Source organism: Coregonus lavaretus (assembly GCF_964263955.1).
Source record: "Coregonus lavaretus genome assembly, chromosome: 24".
NCBI classification, from domain to species: domain Eukaryota; kingdom Metazoa; phylum Chordata; class Actinopteri; order Salmoniformes; family Salmonidae; genus Coregonus; species Coregonus lavaretus.
Genome location: NC_140011.1, coordinates 29,848,350 through 29,874,369, shown reverse-complemented (window position 1 = coordinate 29,874,369; position 26,020 = coordinate 29,848,350). Strand labels below are relative to the sequence as shown.

Genomic DNA, 26,020 nt, shown 5'->3' with positions numbered 1-26,020 from the left:
AATCCCGGAACATATCCCAGTCTGTACTAGCAAAACAGTCTTGTAGTCTCACGCCTGCTTCATCGGACCACTTCCATGTTTGAGCACGTCACTGGTACTTCCTGTTTGAGCTTTTATTTGTAAACAGGATAATGGAGTCTTGGTCAGATTTTCCGAAGGGAGGACGAGGGAGGGCCTTGTATGCATTTCTGTGGGTAGAATAAAAGTAGTCTACAGTTTTAGCGCTCCTAGTGGTGGAGGAGACCCGTTGGTAAAAGTCTCACCAATTGATCTGATCACTTTCTCTAAAAGAGAATATGTATAATTAAATTGAGGGTTCATATAAATTATAATAACAATAAAACATATTTGGTAGCGGTATTTATTTAATAGCCTTCCTAAAAGATGAGTATGTTGAATTGCAGGAAATTAGCTTCAAAACAAAATTTTCCTAGGTCGCTCAAATTAAACAAAATCAAGCTGGTGATGTATTTAATCAAAAAAAGGTGAAAGGGGGGGGGGGGGGGGGCCTGGGGGAAAAAGGTTGGGAACCCCTGCTCCACACACACTCCTGTCCTCTCCCTCACACTGGGAGATTCTCAATTGGGCAAAGGTCTGTCCACTCCTCGACTCCTCCATTCCATGACCCGGAAACCGATAAGTGGTCGCCATATGTAGGAGAGTGTCAATTCATTAATAGGCGAATGGAGGAGTTTGCTCCTCTACTCGATTGCCTCCTCCAGCAGAGGATGTTCCCATGTATCCTACCACGGAAGAGTTTTGAAATCCGCCACACTCCCTTTGAAACAACTGTTGTTTTCTCAGATGAGAAAAGCATGCACACATTAAAAAAATGGATTAGCTACTTATCCTTGTATCTATACTGAACAAAAATATAAACGCAACATGCAACAAAGATTTTACTGAGTTACAGTTCATATAAGGAAATCAGTCAATTTAAATAAATAAATTAGGTCATAATCTATGGATTTCACATGACTAGGCAGGGGTGCAGCCATAGGTGGGCATAGGCCCACCCACTTGGCAGCCAGGCCCACCAACTGGGGAGCAAGGCCCAGCCAATCAGAATGAGTTTTTCCCCACAAAACGGCTTTGTTACAGAGATAAATACTCCTCAGCACCAGAAATAAGCTTTTTGTGCGTATGGAACATTTCTGGGATTATTTATTTCAGCTCACGAAACATGGGACCAACACTTTACATTTTTGTTCAGTGTATAACATTTCTAGCACAACTAGCTACATTCTTTTTACCACTTTACACATGTATTTTGGGATTCCACCTCCGTAAACGTTATTTGCCTGATGACGTGCTAGAGAAGGAGTCTAATTTCATACAAGCGCATTTGTTTCCACGTTTCCTCTCCTTGCCTCTTCTCCTCGATTGCCTTTGACCTTTTTCAAAAAAGGCGAGCACGGAGAAGAGGATGCGAGGAGTCAAGGAAATCCAATTGAGATTATCCCACTGGCTCTGTGGAAAGATGAAAGGGAGCAGTGAAAAAGCAGAGAGGGTCGGGAGCGTGACATCAATGTTTCCAGAGAGGCTCTTCTAGGCCACCAGGCTGTGACTCTGGCCTGTGAGTTGGCACGATGGCATGATGTCCCAATCAAGCTGACGCCATTGTAAGCAGAGGCAAACAGAGCAGAGAGCCATAATGCAAACAGCCATTATGATGGAAACGGATGCTTACAGTGGCTTGTGAAAGTATTCACCCCCCTTGGCATTTTTCCTATTTTGTTGCCTTATGTGGAATTAAAATTGCTTTTTTGGGGAGTTTGCATCATTTGATTTGAAGATGCAAAATATGTTTTTTTTGCGAAACAAACAAGAAATAAGACAAAGAAACAGAAAACTTGAGCGTGCATAAGTATTCACCCCCCCAAAGTCAATACTTTGTAGAGCCACCTTTTGCAGCTGCAAGTCTCTTGGGGTATGTCTCTATAAGCTTGGCACATCTAGCCACTGGGATTTTTGCCCATTCTTCAAGGCAAAACTGCTCCAGCTCCTTCAAGTTGGATGGGTTCCGTTGGTGTACAGCAATCTTGAAGTCATACCACAGATTCTCAATTGGATTGAGGTCTGGGCTTTGACTAGGCCATTCCAAGACATTTAAATGTTTCCCCTTAAACCACTCAAGTGTTGCTTTAGAAGTATGCTTAGGGTCATTGTCCTGCTGGAAGGTGAACCTCCGTCCCAGTCTCAAATCTCTGGAAGACTGAAACAGGTTTCCCTCAAGAACTTCCCTGTATTTAGCGCCATCCATCATTCCTTCAATTCTGACCAGTTTCCCAGTCCCTGCCGAAGAAAAACATCCCCACAGCATGATGCTGCCACCACCATGCTTCACTGTGGGGATGGTGTTCTCGGGATGATGAGAGGTGTTGGGTTTGTGCCAGACATAGCGTTTTCCTTGATGGCCAAAAAGCTCAATTTTAGTCTCATCTGACCAGAGTACCTTCTTCCATGTGTTTGGGGAGTCTCCCACATGCCTTTTGGCTTACACCAAACGTGTTTGCTTATTTTTTTCCTTAAGCAATGGCTTTTTTCTGGCCACTCTTCCGTAAAGCCCAGTTCTGTGGAGTGTACGGCTTAAAGTGGTCCTATGGACAGATACAGTTGAAGTCGGGAGTTTACATACACTTAGGTTGGAGTCATTAAAACTCGTTTTTCAACCACTCAACAAATTTCTTGTTAACAAACTATCGTTTTGGCAAGTCGGTTAGGACATGTACTTTGTGCATGACACAAGTAATTTTTCCAACAATTGTTTACAGACAGATTATTTCACTTATAATTCACTGTATCACAATTCCAGTGGGTCAGAAGTTTACATACACTAAGTTGACTGTGCCTTTAAACAGCTTGGAAAATTCCAGAAAATGTCATTTACATTTACGTCATTTAGCAGACTCTCTTATCCAGAGCGACTTACAAATTGGTGCATTCAACTTATGATAGCCAGTGGGACAACCACTTTTTTTAATGGGGGGTTGGGGGAGGGGGGGGGGGGGGGGTAGAAGCTTTAGAAGCTTCTGATAGGCTAATTGACATAATTTAAGTCAATTGGAGGTGTACCTGTGGATGTATTTCAAGGCCTACCTTCAAACTCAGATGAAGAAACAAGATTGTAGACCTCCACAAGTCTGGTTCATCCTTGGGAGCAATTTCCAAACCCCTGAAGGTACCACCTTCATCTGTACAAACAATAGTATGCAAGTAGAAACACCATGGGACTACGCAGCTGTCATACCGCTCAGGAAGGAGACGCGTTCTGTCTCCTAGAGATGAACGTACTTTGGTGCGAAAAGTGCAAATAAATCCCAGAACAACAGCAAAGGACCTTGTGAAGATGCTGGAGGAAACAGGTACAAAAGTATCTATATCCACAGTAAAACGAGTCCTATATCGACATAACCTGAAAGGCCGCTCAGCAAGGAAGAAGCCACTGGTCCAAAACCGCCATAAAAAAGCCAGACTACGGTTTGCAACTGCACATGGGGACAAAGATCGTACTTTTTGGAGAAATGTCCTCTAGTCTGATGAAACAAAAATATAACTGTTTGGCCATAATGACCATCGTTACATTTGGAGGAAAAAGTGGGATGCTTGCAAGCCAAAGAACACCATCCCAACTGTGAAGCACGGGGGTGGCAGCATCATGCTGTGGGGGTGCTTTCACCCAAGTTAAACAATTTAAAAAGGCAATGCTACCAAATACTAATTGAGTGTATGTAAACTTTTGACCCACTGGGAATGTGATGAAAGAAATAAAAGCTGAAATAAATCATTCTCTCTACTATTATTCTGACATTTCACATTCTTAAAATAAAGTGGTGATCCTAACAGACCTAAGACAGGGAATTTTTACTAGGATGAAATGTCAGGAATTGTGAAAAACTGAGATTAAATGTATTTGGCTAAAATGTATGTAAACTTCCGACGTCAACTGTACTCCAATCTCCACAGTGGAGCTTTGCAGCTCCTTCAGGGTTATCTTTGGTCTCTTTGTTGCCTCTCTGATTAATGCCCTCCTTGCCTGGTCCGTGAGTTTTGGTGGCTGGCCCTCTCTTGGCAGGTTTGTTGTGGTGCCATATTCTTTCCATAAAAAATAAAAAAAATGGATTTAATGGTGCTCTGTGGAATGTTCAAAGTTTCTGATATTTTTTTATAACCCAACCCTGATCTGTACTTCTCCACAACTTGATCCCTGACCTGTTTGGAGAGCTCCTTGGTCTTCATGGTGCCGCTTGCTTGGTGGTGCCCCTTGCTTAGTGGTGTTGCAGACTCTGGGGCCTTTTAGAACAGGTGTATATATACTGAGATCATGTGACAGATCATGTGACAGTTAGATTGCACACAGGTGGACTTTAACTAATTATGTGACTTCTGAAGGTAATTGGTTGCACCAGATCTTATTTAGGGGCTTCATAGCAAATACTTTTTTGAAACAAGTTATTTTTTAAAAATTCAATTTCACCAATTTGGACTATTTAGTGTATGTCCATTACGTGGTCCTCTGTAGCTCAGCTGGTAGAGCACGGCGCTTGTAACGCCAAGGTAGTGGGTTCGATCCCCGGGACCACCCATACACAAAAAATATAAAATGTATGCACGCATGACTGTAAGTGGCTTTGGATAAAAGCGTCTGCTAAATGGCATATTATTATATTATTATTATTATTATTATGAAATCCAAATAAAAATCCATTTAAATTACAGGTTGTAATGCAACAAAATAGGGAAAACGCCAAGGGGGATGAATACTTTTGCAAGGCACTGTATCTCTTTGTGGAAGCGGCTGTGTGAAGCCATCAGTGTTGGGCAGTTACTCAGTTAACCCATCAACATACTGTTTTCTAATCTTCTCTACTGTGTGCTCACCTGATGTCTAGCCATATATGTTTCTTTACCAAATAAGCTGACAAGAGTGACATATTTGATATTGGCAATGATAAGAACAACAAAATAACACTAAGCAGTAAAAGGAAACAAGCCAAGTTATAATAATTTAAGCCAGGGTATATTAGTTTTAGTAGATTACAAACACAGCAGAGCAAAGAAATTATGGGATAGACAAAGGTAACAGCAGTTCCAGTAACAATACTACATACCAACGATATCATTTATCACATCCACTCAAACTTTAAGATACGTTTGGGAGCTGCCAGCAGCCCAGCACAAGGTGCATTTGAATATTGACTACCTTGCAACTGTTACTTAACTCGGAGGATTAGTACTGGTAACCCTTAAATTGGCACTCCAGTCTCCTTTCACCTCATTTAACACCTGGTTTACTTAACAAAAGGCACATCTCAATAGGTGGTCCAGGTAAGTCATGACATAGCACAATTGGGGGGGGGGGGGGGGCTTTCCTCTTTTGTTCTCTATTGCTCCTCTATTGTTCCTCAAGCAAGGGGGGAGGTCAATGACATCACAGATTCCCATCAGACCATATCCTCGAAGCCCTACTCCTTGAAGTTTGCAGTTGTATCTAAAAATATACTATTTTGCTCAAAACATATTTTTTTACCCTTTAGTACTGTGTTGTTTACTGTATTTATACATGGGATATCGCTTTTCAACAGTAAAAGTTTTTAAAAAATAGCTGGAGGACATCTTTAAGTTTGGGTCAGAGGAGGCACATCATGTGAACACATATGGTGGATGGGACAGACACTACTGACTCCGGCCCTGCATGCCTGCGGGCCCAGGGAGACAGGAAGATACGTTCAGGAAGTGGGGTCAAAGGCTCCTGCTGCGGCTGGTATTGTTCTGTATTTACACACTGCACTGGGCTGATGAAGTGGAGGCTATGGGCGGGCAAGCAGGCCACAGAGCGAGAGACAGAGACAGAGAGCAACAGATGGCCATAGGATTTCTCTTGCAATCTCTCAGGTCTCTGACCTCTCTATATTTCACTACTCTGCTCACAATCTCTGTCTGTTCTATCGGACCAATTCTCTTTTCTCCCTCTCAACATGACATCTTTCCCATGTCATTCCCCTCTCACACGATCTTCATGATTTAAAGGCCTAGTCCATACACCTCGAGCTATCCGTCTGTCCCTATCTATATATCGGATTTTTGACGCAGCTGAATCTGTGCCAAAGTCAACATGGCCCATTTCATGACATTGTTTGCTTTCACTTCTTGAAGACTGTCACGAACACTGCTTTTCTATAGCACTAAGAGACACACATTACTGTTTTTTTCAGAGGAGCCACAGACTAAATCCCAGTCCATGTCAATGGCACACTTAGCATTTGAAAAGGCTTGTTGGTACTCCTAAACACTCTGTTTGCAATACTAATCTACCAAATCAGAATGTCTATCCAGGATCCACACATTAGAATCCCTAGGTTTTCTGGAGAATATTATTTTGAGAGGTTCATGTGTACTGTCCACCCAGCCCTGATCCACACGCAGCAGGGGTCTCGTGACTGTCCCCGTCACACGTGGGCACTTGGAGGGGAGACCACTTATCTGTTGTGTAAAGACATCACCATGGAGATGGGCCTTTCTAAAGGCAATAAATAAACAAAAAAACATGGCGCTGCTGTACGGGGGAAGGCGTGAGTCACAGCAGCCAATCACATACAGGCCGACCAGCCAGTTTAGTGGGGACTCAATGGGAGGCGGCAGGTAGCGTAGCATTTAAGAGTGGTGAACCAGTAACAGAAAGGTTGCTGGTTCAAATCTGTAAGCTGGCAAGGTTTTAAAAAATCTGCCATTCTACCCTTGAGCAACACCCCCCCCCCCCCCCCCCCCAAAAAAAAAAACTGCTCCCCGGGTGCCGATGACATGGACATCTATTAAGGCAGCCCCCTGCACCTCTCTGATTCAGAGGGGTTGGGTTAAATGCGGAAGACACATTTCGCTTGAATGCATTCAGTTGTGCAAATGACTAGGTTTCCCCTTTCAACACACTATTATGTTTGGGTTGGTAGCATAAACTACAGAAGCTCCTGTTTTCATTTTCCCAACACTAATCAATTAATGGTAGTCATACATTTTCAAGGAAGAACGTGTTCGAGGAAACCACAGTCGATTGAACAAACATGCACATTTTGAGTGTTCATTAGGCTACGTGTCTCTGGACATGCTGTGTCCACCTGTCCAGCCTCCTTATGACCCATTCACTGCCACAAGGCCTGTGACAGGCCCAGGTAGAGACTTGGTTTTAATAGGTGACGAACAAGATTGTTCTGGATGAGGAGAATTAAGGTTAGCCCATGGAGAGATGCCAAGAAAAGACAGCTACCATTTCTACTGTTTTGTTACCTCACCAAGTCTGGACGTGACAACAAATGCCGCTGGCTGAATTAGGTAAAATGAACACTTTGAAGACTCACTTGCAAGATGTGATGAGCCTGACTACTGTGAATTTGTAGTTGGTTAGACCTGTGATCACAGAAAGACCTAGGTGACAAGACACACAAGCTCCTATAAAAAGTACCTCTGCCAACTGCTCTGCCTACTGGCCACAATCACACATCTTTGCCATAATGTACCTGCCAAAATATAATGATTGAAGAGATATGAAAATAATACCTCAAAGCATGGTTGACACTAGCATGTCTGCTATGTACACTTGCATGAGATGGGACATAAAATGTTGTTTAAACATTATTAGTATTGATGGAGACAGGCCTGAAAGACTTGACACTCAACACCTGCCTGTTTTTTATTCTGTCAAAAAGAGAAAGAGTGGCCATAAATTCTGAAATTACGCAAGAACCAAAAGAATATGAGCCAGAGGTATTGATGACAGAGCGGGAGCTAATAAAACTAAAAATCAGATGCTAGTCATTATTTTTCAATTTCATTAATAAATACATGTGGGTATTATTTTGTTACATTTGAGTATTTTTCCCAAACTGAAAAGCTAGGGAGAAAACCGGGACAAGCTCAAAAGTCACACTTTTCTAACATTATAAATAATTGAGAGAACTCAGTCAAGCAACATTGAATTTTTTGCATCTATTCCTTGATGGTATTTTGTGCATCATTTCAGTGACTGTAATTAAATCATCAATTGAACAAGGAGTCACTGTACAAGCATAAATAGGGCCAGAATCAAGCACCCTCAGAAAGGGAATTGAACAACAAACTGTACAAAATCTTATTTCTTATTTCTTTATTTTTTATCATGTGCTTTTGTTCTACCTTATGTTTTTAGTAAGCATTGATAACTGCATTGTTGGGTTTAGAGCTTGCAAGAAAGGCATTTCACTGTACTTATGCACATGACATTAAAAATTGAAATTTGAAATGGGCAGCCAGTTTAGCCCCGACAAAAACGCCAGTCAACCTTTAATGAATTATGACTGTATACTTCCCATATCTACGAGCAAAAATGTGGTTTTGGCTAAGCTGACACTTATTTGACTCCAGACAGCATTATTAGAAAAATTATAACAGGTGTTTTACCTGATATGTAGTAGGACTATACTGTCTTAAAGTGTCCACTGTTTCCAGATTTCTATTAAATATGACCTATAATTAATTACAATGAGTGAAATAGTTTCCCTTCCAAACGTTTTTAATTAAATTGTTAAAAAGCAGCTTTTCTGTGTTGAAATGGGGTGGGCGTACCCCAACAACAGAATGGTGTGGGCGTATACTGGTCATTAAAAATATTCATGCTAGTAGACCGCTGATTGGCAAGCTCATCCTCCTCAAAAGGATGACATCATAATCTATGAGGCAATAGCAAGCATTTCTGAAAGGTCTGTTTAAGATACAAGTTTGAGGTGGGGATTTTGAAGTTTTTTTTCTCCAATTTATGCTTTGGCGTCAAATATGAGTACAGGATGAGTCAACAACATTATTTGGGTATGAGTTAACAGAATATGAACTTTTAAAAGTTAGATTTTCAATGGACAGTTACTTTAAGACAGTTTAGGATCTTAAACAGACACTACCAAACAAGTCTAGTGTCTAGTAAATTAGATGTTTAGAGGAAATGATGGACATGGTGATCTAAGACATCCACAATCTAAAGATAAAAGGCTGTCTAGTGTCTAGAATCACACACACACACCTCATATAGGTGGCATTGGTTTACATTATATTAAAATCAAACAAGTTGTAAATATACTTTTGATATCTCATTACAACTATTACACCTGCTAAAAATATGTATCTAGTGAAACTGCTTTTTACTACATATTTCAATGTAGTAATTTGGAAACTTTCATGTCAAACTGACAAATGTTGAGTCATAGCTCACAGAGAAGAAACACTGGAAAACAGCTGTGAATGGTGACGGCTCCCATCTCAAAATTACGTAATGTAGACACGCAGTCTCCAAATCCAAATGTTCAAATAGAATAGCCAAAATACACTATTTTATTATAATATCTGAGCTTTATGAGTTTCTCCTTCCTATCTGTATAAGGGAGACAAAAACGAAAATAACTCGGCTTCAACAAGGAAAAAAACTAAAACAACCAATCGCAAAAGTTCAATCCATCCAGTTTGGTCCATACTGCTGTCAAACCCGTTACATAAAATGTTTGCTGGGATTCACACTCTACTTCACTTGAAACAATTGTATTGCTTTCGCTTTATGAAGTCAATATCAATGAAAAATGTATTAATGAAAAATGTAATAACTCACCTCTTACACAAAGTAGAGACATGGCAAGAGTTTTTCTCTTGACAATCCCTCTAGTTCAAAAATGTACCTAACGTCTCAGCAAAAATGCGCTCCGCACGGTAACATTGCAAACACTGTCTCCAATCACTTTTTAAGGTCTTCGCAGAATTTCCAGAATTAGAGGTGGGCTTGAGATGCTGGAAATGGCAACGTAAAGGTTCGGCAGAGAGGAATAGCCCCCCAGCAAACGCACGCCATGACAAAATTCATTAGACTAACCTGAGGGTGCCGAAATACTCTGTAATGACATCTAGCCCATCCATTGAGGGAGCATAATCTCTGAAAAGGGCGGACCATACATAAGGTTCTGACCAATCAATGAAGAGATACTGAAAACCACAGTTGAGGGAACAGGTGGTGACGCAGACTTGTCCCTCCTAGATAGTGGCCTGCTCTGTAGTTATTTTTTGGGGTAATTTTAGCAGACGCTCTTGTCTAGAGAGCAATTAGGGTTAAGTGCCTTGTTCAAAGCCTGGTCTCGGCTCCAGGCCGTTGGTGAAGTTCATCAGAAACTTCCTTCACCATGGAGTGGAGTTTTTGTCCGCTACATTGTCAGTTGGTCTTCTTTGGTTATCAGCATTTATAATCAGATTCAGATCCCTTGTAACTTTTTATATTGTTTCCTTGGAATTACAACATGTTGCCATGACATACAAAGCTTTCACATGTATGAATAGCCTATCACATAATTTTCCCTTGCAAATTCAATCAATAATATTACTATTTCATAAAATAGGCTGTCTACAATCAGCCCAATTCTGATATTTTTTCCACTTGTTGGTCTTTTGACCAATCACATCAGATCTTTTCACATCAGATCTTTTTCAGAATTGGGCTGCCTGTGTAAACGCAGCCTTACTGGTAGTTGAAAAAAGTTATTCGTGCTTTATTTTTTCCAGACATTTGTTTTTCTATAGAGACACAAATGGATTGAAACAGCACCATTTCTGTTATTCAGTGAAATGTGTTGAGCCAGCATATGATAGACAACAACCATGCTTAAAGAATAATTAACTATAAATTACTAAGGATTGGAGTAATTTTGATTATGAATAAAACAATCATCACAAAACTGCTTTGTTGGCAATGGTGTCACATGAGTAAATTCTACATTATCATTAATACATTTTGTTAGACCTTTATTGTCCATTGACATGGAAATGATAAACTATTATATACTGAACAAAAATATAAATGCAACATGCAACAATTTCAATGATTTTACTAAGTTACAATTCATATAAGGAAATCAGTCAATTGAAATAATTTAATTAGGCCCTAATCTATGGATTTCACGACTGGGCAGGGGCTCAGCCATGGGTTGCCCTGGGAGGGCATAGGCCCACCCACTTGGGAGCCAGGCCCAGCCAATCAGAATGAGTTTTTCCCCACAAAAGGGCTTTATTACAGACAGAAATACTCCTCAGTTTCATCAGCTGTCCGGGTGGCTAGTCTCAGACGATCCCGCAGGTGAATATAATAATAATATGCCATTTAGCAGACGCTTTTATCCAAAGCGACTTACAGTCATGTGTGCATACATTTTTATGTATGGGTGGTCCCGGGGATCGAACCCACTACCCTGGCGTTACAAGCGCCAAGCTCTAACCAATTGAGCTACAGAGGACCACGGTGGTCCTCTGTAGCTCAGCTGGTAGAGCACAGCGCTTGTAACGCCAAGGTAGTGGGTTCGATCCCCGGGACCACCCATACACAAAAAAATAAAAATGTATGCACGCATGACTGTAAGTCGCTTTGGATAAAAGCGTCTGCTAAATGGCATATTATTATTATTATTATATTATTAAGAAGCCGTATGTGGAGGTCCTGGGCTGGCGTGTTTACACGTGGTCTGCGGTTGTGAGGACAGTTGGACGTACTGCCAAATTCTCTAAAACAACGTTGGAGGTGGCTTATGGTAGAGAAATTAACATGAACTTATCTGGCAACAGCTCTGGTAGATATTCCTGCAGTCAGCATGCTAATTGCACGCTCCCTCAAAACTTGAGACATCTGTGGCATTGTGTTGTGACAAAACTGCACACTTTAGAGTGGAATTGTATTAGGGACCTGTGTAATGAGCATGCTGTTTAATCAGCTTCTTGATATGCCACACCTGTCAGGTGGATGGAGTATCTTGGCAAAGGAGAAATGCTCACTAACAGGGATTTAAACAAATTTGTGCACAAAAATTGACATGCTTTTTGTGTATGGAACATTTCTGGGATCTTTTATTTCAGCTCATGAAACATTGGACCAACACGTTGTGTTTATATTTTTGTTCAGTATATTTTACCTTTACATTAAAATAGATGATTTACATCTCTAGGTGGCCAATACCTTTTCATTGTCGAGTCTGAATGATGTCATTATACCTAATGCAACCATTAGGATCACCTACAGCTTTGGTTGGGGTGGTTCATTTAATTGGTGATATTGTAGCAGCTTTGGTGGAACAGCAAGAGTGGGGGCTAGTTCGACATTGCAGGCAACTGCCGACTGTCTGATCTACAAATCACCTTGCATCATAAATAACTACTCATTATTATTTGTAGATCAGTCAGTCACTATTTACCCACAATGCTTTCAAACACAGCCTGGGACATGAACCCATACCCAGCATTCTGGACTAGTCCCTAATAGATTTTCCCAGTCATGGTGGCACCAGAAATGGTTTAGAAAAGTGGCTTTGCTGGGACTAGTAGACAAAATATCCCTAAATAACTCAACAGCCCCTCCCTGAGGCATCTATGTGTAACATGCATACTGTGGTGGAAATCGTGATATCAAAGGAGAAAAATCCTCAGAAAATGGCACATTTGGAGAAATTTTACTGAGATCATTTTAATTTTCAGAGTGTATGACTTTTGTATGTATATTTACTGTAATGACAAATATGAAAAAACTAAAAATATGAAATCCCTGCTGTGTACACTTACAAATCATTCAAACCAATCATTTCCCAAGATGTATTGTGATGAGGTGTGTTACAATCTTCCCTAAAGCCAGTCAAAAATCATTTAATAGTGACAGCATCCTCATGAACATGGAAGGCCATTATTGGTCTATTGGTCAGGATAGTGTATTGTCATTGTATAGATACATTTCCTATGTTGTGTCAAACCTTCCTGAAACAGAGGACATTTCCGATCTGGTATTGATGTGAAATAAAACGTTGCATTTCCATAATGTATTTTGATCTGAGGTAATTTTCTTACAAGTACTTTTGGTGACAACTTTACTTAGTTCAGACAGTTTCAACCCACCTACCCCAACCCCAAAAAATGTCCAGGGACTAAAATAATGTAGATAAATAGAATCTACACAAATTGAAAGTATTACAGGGGAGACTGCATTCTAACATCTATTCATATCTGATCTTGTTCCCTTTTCTGCTTGCTCTGAAGCTGGGAGGCTCTTAATGTCAGGGCACAAGCTCTCACATGAACTAAAACATTCATGACACTATGAAATGAAAACATATGAAGGACAAATAGTTGGACATGTAAAAGACAGGAGATTATCATTGCAACAGTACATCACTTAAAGAGATCATATCCTATCCTATTACTCAGGAGCATGAAGGAGGTAATTCAGAACGCTCTAAACCAGGCTAGTAGTTTACCAACCATCGCAGTCTTTTGATATTTTGATGCAAGAGAAGAGTATCAATACGACAGCTCGTGGATTTACAATTGGAACATGTGTATGTATGCATGTATGTACTGTGTGCAATAACAATCAATCAAAATAAAACAATGTGTAAGTGACATGTACCCTCCCAAATGGGTTGATGTTTCCAGGCTTTTAAGCATTCCCAAAGTCTTTACGTTCTTATCCTGTCCTTCTGTTTCTATGTCCTGCAGCAGATAGCGTGTCCTTTGGGCCAGACAGTAGAGGTGCTGAACAGGCAATAATGCCATGGAGCCTCGTGGTTGTCTGGCACTGCTTCTGGTTCTGTGTTTGACTCCACTCTGAGTGGTCTTGAAATCCTTCACTACTGGGCTGGTGGCGCAGGCTCCTCACTCTTCTCCATCGCCCACTCTGGGGTCACTGGGATCACACGTTCTATATTTTTTGAGCTCTGCTTGGCCAGGCTGCCATAAATAGCCATAGCCTAAAGAGAAGGGAAAGATAGATACTGTTACTGTTCTGAAATAAGAAGAGAGAGACAGGAGTGTGTTGAAAGGGAGGGACAGGGAAGATGGCCTGAGCAATCACACGTAATTAAATAGCTAAAAAAACAGAGACAGACCTGTGTGACCATGCCACTGATGTCACCAGAGTTGGAGGACAGCAGGATGGTGTTGGACTCTTTGGCCAGCTTAGAGAAAGCTGAGATGTACTGCTCAGCCACACTGAGTGAAGCTGCCGCGTTTCCATTCTGTCCAAAACACAATGACAGTTGTGTCATGTGCCATCTAGACACAATACATCAACATGTCCACACTTACATGCACATGATGAAGCCATCACAGCTACTTTACCTGCTCAGCTAGAGCCTCTGACAACAGCCGGATAGCCTTAGCCTTGGCCTCTGCTTTGGCTAAGACAGCATTGGCCTCACCTAGGTGAAGATAAAGATAAGAGTCCTTCATCAGAAATGGTGACAGAGACTAGTGTCCTGTCCAGGGGGTGTACTTGTACATCAAGCTTCCTCACGTTATATAAACATTTTACATTGTGGTAATTTACCCGGAGCAACTTACAGTCAGTGCATTCAACTAAGTTAGATAAAGCAAACAGGAGCCGTTCTGGCTCAGACAGGGTTTAGTTGTCCGTCTTTACAACAGAAACAATGGTCCAACTTCCACACCATCATCAGTAGTTAACAAAGACCTTAAGTCATATAGATATGTGTATCAGCCTACCAGCTGCACTGTTGATCTGTTCTGCTTTCTGTCCTTCCGAGGCCAGGATCTGAGCTTGCTTGCGACCCTCAGCAACATTGATGGCTGCTTCCTTGTGCCCTTCCGACTCCAGCACAGTGGCTCTCTTCTTACGCTCTGCCTCCACCTACACAATGAAAGGCAGTCAGAAAGAGTGTACAGATGTTCTATTTTAATTTGACCAGTTTCTCACGGCAGGAAAATAATCCTGCAGCAACAGGACATTTGAATTATTATGTGGACTTTAATTAATGGACATTTTTGTAGGGGTTGATATTTTTTCGTTAGGACAAATCAAGTCTGAAATTTAAAAGTTAAAAATTAAACGTTAAAATACTTTTTAAAGACGTCCTTCAGCGAATTTGTTTTACTTTTGCTGTTGAAAAGCGATATCCCAAGCATAAATCCAGTAAAGTACACACACTAAAGGGTAAAAAAAATAGTGTTCTATATTGCTCCTCTATTGTTCCTCAAGCAAGGGGGGAGGCCGATAACATCATGAATCCCCATCTGACCAACTCCTTGAATGCCCTACTTCTTGAAGTTTGCAGTTGTCTATGTCATGATTTACCTGGACCACCTATTGAGATGTGATACATTTATCAGGTGATAACTGAGCTGAAAAGGAGACTGGAGTAGGACTTCAAAATACACTACAAGATTGCATTTCAGGAAAATGTTCTGCGACAACAGTGTGTTCAAATTAAGATAGTACAACTGTACACATACAAAACTCATAGGCTAAGTCCTAATCATGTGCAATTTATCACTCATCTATAGATCTTGTTCAGCGATAGTTTCAGGTTCAAGATCTGTCTCCCAGTTTGTTGGCAGCAGGGCCAGCCCCTCTCACCTGCATCTGCATGGACTCTTTGACACGAGGTGGAACATGTATATCCTTGATTTCATAACGAAGGCAACGGATTCCCCAATCATCTGATGCCTGGTTTATGGAGTGGACTATGTTGGTATTTAGGGTCTCTCTTTCCTGGAGAAAGAAATATATAAAACAATAAGGAAATGAGGTAAATAAATAAAAGTTCACATTGAAACACAATTTTGAGTCTCACCCTGAATACTTTGTCCAGGGTCAGTTTTCCTAGTTCTGAGCGCATGGTGGTCTGAGCAAGTTGGGTGACAGCATACTCTGGGTTCTCAACTCCATAGCTAGCCTGGAAGGAAGTACATCTTGTTATCAACATCTAAAAACAAAGCAAAAACTTTCAATGAACAATAACATCAAGAAATCATGGTTTTCACCAACCTACCTTAAAAGGATCCAATATCCTAAGATAGAGTACTCCATCTATCTGTAGCGTCACATTATCTGTGGATGTAATCAGACAACAGTTAATCCAGAGCCGAGGACTGACTGTCTGACAGTGAAAATGATGAGGACCGACTTGCATTGAAAATGACAGTGACAAACACAGTGATGTCACTCACCTAAAGAGACCGCAGACTGCTCTGGGACATCAATAACAATCTCTTTAAGACTTTGAACATAACGAATTTTGTCCAGGATTGGGATAAGGAAATTCAAGCCCTGTGAATATCCAGAAGAAGGAAAGACACAAAAATGATCCATTTACTATATATTCAGTATTTATACTGTGATATACTGTGACAATATAATTAAGGGTGCAGATCACTGTCTAATTGCAGTTAAGTTACCGGCTCCAAGATGTGATGGAAGCGGCCCATCCTTTCCACAACCCAGGATTCTTGTTGTGGTACAAACAGAACCACAGTGTTCATGGGCAGACTGGACGCCCATCGCTGCTGGGCTTGTGTCGCCCACAACGCTGGCACTGTGGGCACTGTCCTCTGGGAATGCTAGAGGGAAACAATAACAAACACCATCAGAGTGTACATGACACATTGTTGCATCATGATCTGAAGGTTACTCCATGAGAGTTGGAACTTGAAACGCAACATAACGAGAGCATGAAACTTCAGTGATTAGCTATGACCCTAACTATGATAGAAATTAGATATCTAAATAGCTATTGATTGCTTGCTTGTTATTCACCAGTAGTTTCTACCATAGCTAGCTAGCTAGCTAGCTAGCTAGCTACCTACTATCTACTGGTACTCTTTCCGGTTTCAATGCTAGCTAAACATGATGGATACGAGTTGAATACCCGGGACACGTTCAGCAGGACGCAACGTTTTGGAACGTTCAGATACAAATATGCTATGTAGAACAAACATGCCTCTCTGACATGTTGAATAAGGAATAACGTCAGCTCTATTAATGGAACTTCTATTTGCAACGTTAGAGAATGTTTTCCAACTGAACGTGGCCCAGGTCACTGGTAATAGAATAACAAAAAAGAGCACCATTGTAATCTTAAGGGAATTATCAACTGGCCAAGAACATAGCTAGCTAACACCTCTGTGGACATCAGTGAACACATTACATGATGCTAGCTAGCCCTTGATCATGACTCAGTTCCATTACGACAGTGGGAGGCCTGATCGCCGACAACGATGAGACAGCCTACAAGGAGGAGATCAGAGACCTGGCAGTGTGGTGCCAAGACAACAACCTCTCCCTCAGCAAGACAAAGGAGCTGATCGTGGACTACAGGAAACAGAGGGATGAGCACGCCCCCATCCACATCGACTGGGCTGTAGTGCAGCAGGTCGAGAGCTTCAAGTTCCTCAGTGTCCACATAACTAAGGAATTATCATGGTTCACACACACTAACACAGTTGTGAAGAGGCCACGACAATGGCATGGGCCCTCAGATGCTCAACAAATTCTATAGCTGCACCACTGAGAGCATTTTGACTGGCTGCATCACCGCATGGTATGGCAACTGCTTGACAGCCACCGCAAGGCGCTACAGAGGGTAGTGCATACGGCCCAGTACATCCCTGGGGCCGAGCTCCCTGCCATCCAGGACCTCTATACCAGGCGGTGACAGAGGAAGGACCTAAAATTGTCAAACACTCCAGTCATTGACTGTTCTCTATGCTACCGAACAGAAAGTCGTACCGATGCACCAAGTGTGGAACCAACCGGACCCTAAACAGCTTCTACCCCCAAAGCCATAAGTATTTGACATTTTTTCATAAGATTGTTAAATAGTTAGTCTGGGTAGCTATTGGTTAACTATCTGCTTTGATCCCTTTTCCACTAAAAGCCCATTTATGCTTAATCCGAAGATGTGGTAGGAGGCTCCATATGGAGGGTGTGACGCAATTACGGAGCCTCCAGAGTCATGCAGAGGCCAAATTGAGCTCCTTACCGCAATGCGAAGCGCCTCCCAAATGTTGTAACAATGTGGAGGGCTCCATATACAGTTGAAGTCGGAAGTTTACATACACTTAGGTTGGAGTCATTAAATCTGGTTTTTCAACCACTCCGCAAATTTCTTGTTAACAAACTATAGTTTTGGCAAGTCGGTTAGGACATCTACTTTGTGCATGGCAAGTAATTTTTCCAACAACTGTTTACAGACAGATTATTGAACTTATAATTCACTGTATCACAATTCCAGTGGGTCAGAAGTTTACATACACTAAGTTTACTATGCCTTTAAACAGCTTGGAAAATTCCAGAAAATGATGTCATGGCTTTAGAAGCTTCTGATAGGCTAATTGACATCATTTGAGTCAATTGGAGGTGTACCTGTGGATGTATTTCAAGGCCTACCTTCAAACTCAGTGCCTCTTTGCTTGACATCATGGGAAAGTCAAAAAAAATCAGCCAAGACTTCAGGGGGAAAAAAATTGACCTCCACAAGTCTGGTTCATCCTTGGGAGCAATTTCCGAATGCCTGAAGGTACCACGTTCATCTGAACAAACAATAGTACGCAAGTATAAACACCATGGGACCACGCAGCCGTCATCAGTCCCTACACCCAAACGAGGGCATTGCGTTCTTCCACCTCTGGCCTGCTGGTCCCCCTACCTCTGCGGAAGCACAGTTCCCGCTCAGCCCAGTCAAAACTGTTCGCTGCTCTGGCACCCCAATGGTGGAACAAGCTCCCTCACGACGCCAGGACAGCGGAGTCACTGACCAACTTCCGGAGACACTTGAAACCCTACCTCTTTAAGGAATACCTGGGATAGTATAAAAGTAATCCTTCTACCACCCCCTACCCCACCCCCACAAAAAATAAAATAATAATAATAAAACAAAAATACGAGGATAAAATAATACATATTTTACAAAAAATAGAAAGACAAAAAAATTAGGGAAAAATTATTAAAAAATACAACAAATATATATATACAAAACAAAAGAAAATTAAAAATATACTCTAAAAATTAAGATTAAAAAATGTATAATATTTTTTTGTTTTAATTTGTAAAGTGGTTGTCCCACTGGCTATCATAAGGTGAATGCAACAATTTGTAAGTCGCTCTGGATAAGAGCGTCTGCTAAATGACGTAAAAGTAAAATGTAATACCGCTCAGGAGGGAGAAGTGTTCTGTCTCCTAGAGATTAACGTACTTTGGTGTGAAAAGTGCAAATCAATCCCAGAACAACAGCAAAGGACCTTGTGAAGATGCTGGAGGAAACCGGTACAAAAGTATCTATATCCATAGTAAAACGAGTCCTATATCGACATAACCTGAAAGGTTGCTCAGCAAGGAAGAAGCCACTGCTCCAAAACTACCATAAAAAAGCCAGACCACGGTTTGCAACTGCACATGGGGACAAAGACCGTACTTTTTGGAGAAATGTCCTCTGGTCTGATGAAACAAAAATAGAACTGTTTGGCCATAATGACCATCGTTATGTTTGGAGGAAAAAGGGGGTGCCTTGCGAGCCGAAGAACACCATCCCAACCGTGAAGCACGGGGGTGGCAGCATCATGCTGTGGGGGTGCTTTGCTGCAGGAGGGACTGGTGCATTTCACAAAATAGATGGCATCATGAGGAAGGAAAATTATGTGGATATATTGAAGCAACATCTCAAGACATCAGTCAGGAAGTTAAAGCTTGGTCGCAAATGGCTCTTCCAAATGGACAATGACCCCAAGCATACTTCCAAAGTTGTGGCAAAATGGCTTAAGGACAACAAAGTCAAGGTATTGGAGTGGCCATCACAAAGCCCTGACCTCAATCCTATAGAACATTTGTCGGCAGAACTGAAAAAGCGTGTGCGAGCAAGGAGGCCTACAAACCTGACTCAGTTACACCAGCTCTGTCAGGAGGAATGGGCCAAAATTCACCCAACTTATTGTGGAAAGCTTGTGGAAGGCTACCCGACACGTTTGACCCAAGTTAAACAATTTAAAGGCAATGCTACCAAATACTAATTGAGTGTATGTAAACTTCTGACCCACTGGGAATGTGATGAAAGAAATAAAAGCTGAAAGAAATAATTCTCTCTACTATTATTCTGACATTTAACATTCTTAAAATAAAGTGGTGATCCTAACTGACCTAAGACAGGGAATTTTTACGAAGATTAAATGTCAGGAATTGTGAAAAACTGAGTTTAAATGTACAGTGGGGGGAAAAAGTATTTAGTCAGCCACCAATTGTGCAAGTTCTCCCACTTAAAAAGATGAGAGGCCTGTAATTTTCATCATAGGTACACGTCAACTATGACAGACAAAATGAGGAAAAAAATTCCAGAAAATCACATTGTAGGATTTTTTATGACTTTATTTGCAAATAATGGTGGAAAATAAGTATTTGGTCAATAACAAAAGTTTTTCAATACTTTGTTATATACCCTTTGTTGGCAATGGCACAGGTCAAACGTTTTCTGTAAGTCTTCACAAGGTTTTCACACACTGTTGCTGGTATTTTGGCCCATTCCTCCATGCAGATCTCCTCTAGAGCAGTGATGTTTTGGGGCTGTCTCTGGGCAACACGGACTTTCAACTCCCTCCAAAGATTTTCTATGGGGTTGAGATCTGGAGACTGGCTAGGCCACTCCAGGACCTTGAAATGCTTCTTACGAAGCCACTCCTTCATTGCCCGGGCGGTGTGTTTGTGATCATTGTCATGCTGAAAGACCCAGCCACGTTTCATCTTCAATGCCCTTGCTGATGGAAGGAGGTTTTCACTCCAAATCTCACGATACATGGCCCCATTCATTCTTTCCTTTACACGGATCAGTCGTCCTGGTCCCTTTGCAGAAAAACAGCCCCAAAGCATGATGTTTCCACCCCCATGCTTCGCAGTAGGTATGGTGTTCTTTGGATGCAACTCAGCATTCTTTGTCCTCCAAACACGACGAGTTGAGTTTTCACCAAAAAGTTATATTTTGGTTTCATCTGACCATATGAAATTCTCCCAATCTCTTCTGGATCATCCAAATTCACTCTAGCAAACTTCAGACGGGCCTGGACATGTACTGGCTTAAGCAGGGGGACACGTCTGGCACTGCAGGATTTGAATCCCTGGCGGCGTAGTGTGTTACTGATGGTAGGCTTTGTTACTTTGGTCCCAGCTCTCTGCAGGTCATTCACTAGGTCCCCCCGTGTGGTTCTGGGATTTTTGCTCACCGTTCTTGTGATCCTTTTGACCCCACGGGGTGAGATCTTGCGTGGAGCCCCAGATCGAGGGAGATTATCAGTGGTCTTGTATGTCTTCCATTTCCTAATAATTGCTCCCACAGTTGATTTCTTCAAACCAAGCTGCTTACCTATTGCAGATTCAGTCTTCCCAGCCTGGTGCAGGTCTACAATTTTGTTTCTGGTGTCCTTTGACAGCTCTTTGGTCTTGGCCATAGTGGAGTTTGGAGTGTGACTGTTTGAGGTTGTGGACAGGTGTCTTTTATACTGATAACAAGTTCAAACAGGTGCCATTAATACAGGTAACGAGTGGAGGACAGAGGAGCCTCTTAAAGAAGAAGTTACAGGTCTGTGAGAGCCAGAAATCTTGCTTGTTTGTAGGTGACCAAATACTTATTTTCCACCATAATTTGCTAATAAATTCATTAAAAATCCTACAATGTGATTTTCTGGAGAAAAAAAATCTCAATTTGTCTGTCATAGTTTACGTGTACCTATGATGAAAATTACAGGCCTCTCTCATCTTTTTAAGTGGGAGAACTTGCACAATTGGTGGCTGACTAAATACTTTTTTTCCCCACTGTATTTGGCTAAGGTGTATGTAAACTTCTGACTTCAACTGTAGCTCCGCATTGACATGATTGGTTGACAGTAGGTGGAGGTGTCACCCCCTCTTCAAAGGGGGTGACACTCTAGATCCTAACTGTTATAGACCTATATCCATCCTGCCCTGCCTTTCGAAAGTATTTGAAAGCCAAGTTAAACAGATCACCGACCATTTCGAATCCCACCGTACCTTCTCCGCTATGCAATCCGGTTTCCGAGCTGGTCATGGGTGCACCTCAGCCACGCACAAGGTCCTAAACGATATTATAAACGGGATCGATAAAAGACAGTACTGCGCAGCCGTCTTCATCGACCTGGCCAAGGCTTTCGACTCTGTCAACCACCGCATTCTTATTGGCAGACTAAATAGCCTTGGTTTCTCTAATGATTGCCTCGCCTGGTTCACCAACTACTTCTCAGAGTTCAATGTGTCAAATCGGAGGGCCTGTTGTCTGGACCTCTGGCCGTCTCTATGGGCGTGCCACAGGGTTCAATTCTCGGGCCGACTCTATTCTCTGTGTATATCAATGATGTCGCTCTTGCTGCTGGTGACGCTCGGATCCACCTCTATGCGGACGACATCATTTTGTATACATCTGGCCCTTCATTGGACACTGTGTTAACAAACCTCCAAATGAGCTTCAATGCCATACAACACTCCTTCCGTAGCCTCCAACTGCTCTTGAACACTAGTAAAACTAAATGCATGCTCTTCAACCATGCTGCTTGCACCCGCCCCCCGACTAGAATCACTACTCTCGGTGGGTCTAACCTAGAGTATGTGGACAACTACAAATACCTAGGTGTCTGGTTAGACTGCAAACTCTCCTTCCAGACTCACATTAAGCATCTCCAATCCAAAGTTAAATCTAGAATCGGCTTCCTATTTCTCAACAAAGTCTCCTTCACTCATGCTGCCAAACATGCCCTCGTAAAACTGACTATCCTACTGATCGTTGACTTCGGCGATGTCATTTACAAAATAGCCTCCAACACCCTACTCAGCAAATTGGATGTAGTCTATCACAGTGCGATCCGTTTTGTCACCAAAGCCCCATATACTACCCACCATTGTGACCTGTACGCTCTTGTTGGCTGGCCCTCACTACATATTCGTCGCCAAACCCACTGGCTCCAGGTCATCTATAAATCACTGCTAGGCAAATCCCCGTCTTATCTTAGCTCACTGGTCACCATAGCAACACCCACCCGTAGTCTGCGCTCCAGCAGGTATATCTCACTGGGCATCCCCAAAGCCAACACCTCCTTTGGCCACCATTTCTTCCAGTTCTCTGCTGCCAATGACTGGAACGAACTGCAAAAATCTCTGAAGCTGGAGACTTATCTCCCTCACTAACTTTAAGCATCAGTTGTCAGAGCAGCTTACCGATCACTGCACCTGTACACAGCCTTTCTGAAATTAGCCCACCCAACTACCTCATCCCCATATTGTTATTTATTTTGCTAATTTGCACCCCAGTATCTCTATTTGTACATCATCTTTTGCACATCTATCATTCCAGTATTATACGAAATTGTAACTATTTTGCACTATGGCCTATTTATTACCTTACCTCCATAACTTACTACATTCGCACACACTGTACATATATTTTCTGTTGTATTTTTGACTTTATGTTTTGTTTACCCCATATGTAACTCTGTGTTGTTGTTTTTATCGCACTGCTTTGCTTTATCTTGGCCAGGTTGCAGTTGTAAATGAGAACTTGTTCTCAATTGGCTTACCTGGTTAAATAAAGGTGAAATAAAAAAATTAACAAACTCACTTCCTGCTCAACAGCTCTGCTTAACAGCTCTGCACTGCTCCGTGAAACGCAAGAAGTATGAATGTCCTGACTTCTGCAGACGCCGTATCACTGTAAATGCTGCAGGCCAATGCAGACGTTGGATTGTCCATGCAGCGCCTTTCATATCAGCGATAAATAATTATCAAAAAACAAATGATTAAATTGATACACACCTTGATAGGGTTAGGGTTCCCACACTGCCATATTACAGCACCTCTTTATGGAAAACCGACAGAAAACAGAGTGGACTACCTGTGTTACTTGTCGATCTGAGTCTCCCAACACCGGTGTGTAAACTGAAGACGGACGCCACAAATGTGTTGTCACTGAAAAATACTGTTGGCTGCAATTGTGTTAAAACTGGTTAAAACAGTGTACAGCAGTGGCGGTCGGTGCCTTTTAAGATGAGGGAGGACAATTATTTCTTTTTATGAGCATGGCCTTATTTATATTACAGCATATTGGATGACTGTCATTCATATTCCATTTACCCAGCTCAATGTAACATTGATAGGTATTCAGGTATGTGTATCCCTGTTTCCTTCCGTTTAAGAAACGTTTTTCAACAGAATCGGCGGAATATATACACCCCTGATCACACGCAAACAGTTAACTTTCATTGCCAGAAACAAACGGCTCGTTGTATTCCTCACATCTACGCACTCTCCTCCTCTCACCTTTTCGCTTCGCTTGTGGATTTCGATGCACAACACATCAGCTGTCTGTGACCAGGCGAAAAACCTTGCCAAGCCAAACCTTCATATCATAACCGATACTCACGTCCTACATCGTTGTCATCATATTAGATAAAGTAACGTCATAGCTACTAGAACCCACTACAATCATGCAGAACAGTGTACAGTCAGTAAGCAGTTTAGTAGTTACACCGGTGGGCCCTGGTGGAAATAAATTAGTAAAACCAAAAGCTTAACTTGACTTGGAAGTGTTCCAGTGTTGGATAGTCATAGCCAGCTAGCTAGGATAGTCATAGCCAGCTCGCTAACATAGCATCCCTCTCTTTGAGCAGGGTGTTTGAGTAGGCTAAACTAGCTAGCTGCTTATGCTAGCTAAGTGAGTGAACGTTTTTTAAATTTAATATTATGAAATATAGCTCTCTCTCGTTCCGCTCTTGCTCCTCCTTCATTTTTGAAGAAACGTATTTGTTCAAAACTGTTGTCTTTCTCTCTCCGAGTCAACTACTCACCACATTTTATGCATGACAGTGCTAGCTAGGTGTAGCTTATGCTTTCAGTACTAGATTCATTCTCTGATCCTTTGATTGGGTGGACAACATGTCAGTTCATGCTACAAGAGCTCTGATAGGTTGGAGGACGTCCTCCGGAAGTCGTCATAATGACTGTGTAAGTCTATGGAAGGAGGTGAGAACCATGAAGCCTCGGTTTTGAAGTCAATGTACCCAACGGAGGAAAGAAGCTAGCTGTCTTCTGGCTACACCATGTGGTCCTCTGTAGCTCAATTGGTAGAGCATGGCGCTTGTAACGCCAGGGTAGTGGGTTCGATCCCCGGGACCACCCATACGTAAAAATTTATGCACACATGACTGTAAGTCGCTTTGGATAAAAGCATCTGCTAAATAGCATATTATATTATTATTATGGTGCTACCCTACAGAGGGCTGTTGAGGCTACTGTAGACCTTCATTGCAAAACAGTGTGTTTTAATCAATTATTTGGTGACAAGTGAATATATTTTGTATAGTTTTATCTAAAAAAGGATACATTTTTAAACGTTTCCAAAAAAAGATTTTTATGAAATCCACTGAGGAGGATTGTCCTCCTGAAAGGGAATTTCTGAAATGATTTTGATGCGATATGAAAGTAGTTGGATTGATGTTTATAGAACCGTACTGCAATTGAGAATCGATTCATATTGAAATTGAGTATTTGGCTGTTTTGGATTCCAGAGCCAATTTAACCCTTTAATCAGAACATGTACAGTGGCTCCAGGCTTTAGTCCAATATTGGGCTAGATGCTAACGTTAGCTAGCTAACTGGCTTAGGAAGCTAGCTAACTAACTGGCATTGAAATAGCATGCGTCTTACCTTTAAAACAATACCGCCGGTCCGGTACAATGTTCGGAGCATTTTCTTAATGTAGTTGTTGGCTGATATGTATGTGGTTTAGGTTAAAATAAAAATGAATATTCACTCGTGTCTGACACTTGGCCGATTCAGGAAACGAAAGTTACAACATTAAACTGGTGCACTGGTTAAACACGTCCCCCTGTTGGTAGGGGAAACGGAACTCTGGCGATTATCGATCCAGGGGATGCGTATTTTCCTGCAAAAAATATACGTTGACATTATTCTACCTTCCTAACATATACATTGTGAATGTTTAATAAGTTCAACACTTTCTGATGTCTTTAATCATCGTTGCGTAAGCCTTGACAACAACCTGAGTCCAAATTTCCCGCAATTTCCATATGTTGTAGTCATTGATTTATGTTGCAGTGCGCATGCCGGAATAGACCGGACGTGGTGTTACAGCGAACGGTGACCGTGTGGCGACATGCGCTTCCACTCTGCTCCTAGGGTGGCAATTTA

The 26,020-nt window shown here is 41.7% G+C and overlaps 2 protein-coding genes across 2 annotated transcripts in view; both read right to left on the bottom strand.

The window, feature by feature from the left end:
• Window positions 1-9,877, bottom strand: part of LOC311100142 (protein unc-13 homolog B-like) — a 125,431-nt gene extending 115,554 nt beyond the window's left edge. Inside the window, exon 1 of the mRNA XM_084140921.1 lies at window positions 9,623-9,877. Within this exon, the coding sequence (XP_083997047.1) occupies window positions 9,623-9,644 (22 nt within the window). The 5' untranslated portion in view covers window positions 9,645-9,877. The remainder of the gene's footprint in view (window positions 1-9,622) is intronic.
• Window positions 9,878-12,485: 2,608 nt separating this feature from the next.
• Window positions 12,486-25,958, bottom strand: LOC311100127 (stomatin-like protein 2, mitochondrial). Its single transcript, XM_084140899.1, has 10 exons — window positions 25,517-25,958; window positions 16,225-16,386; window positions 15,997-16,096; window positions 15,819-15,877; window positions 15,621-15,722; window positions 15,404-15,538; window positions 14,533-14,677; window positions 14,149-14,228; window positions 13,917-14,045; window positions 12,486-13,778 (listed from the first exon to the last, which is right to left on the bottom strand). Exons 1-10 carry the CDS (start codon window positions 25,556-25,558, stop codon window positions 13,659-13,661), a joined length of 1,074 nt encoding a protein of 357 aa, XP_083997025.1. The 5' UTR covers window positions 25,559-25,958; the 3' UTR covers window positions 12,486-13,658.
• Between the last annotated feature and the right edge of the window lie 62 nt (window positions 25,959-26,020).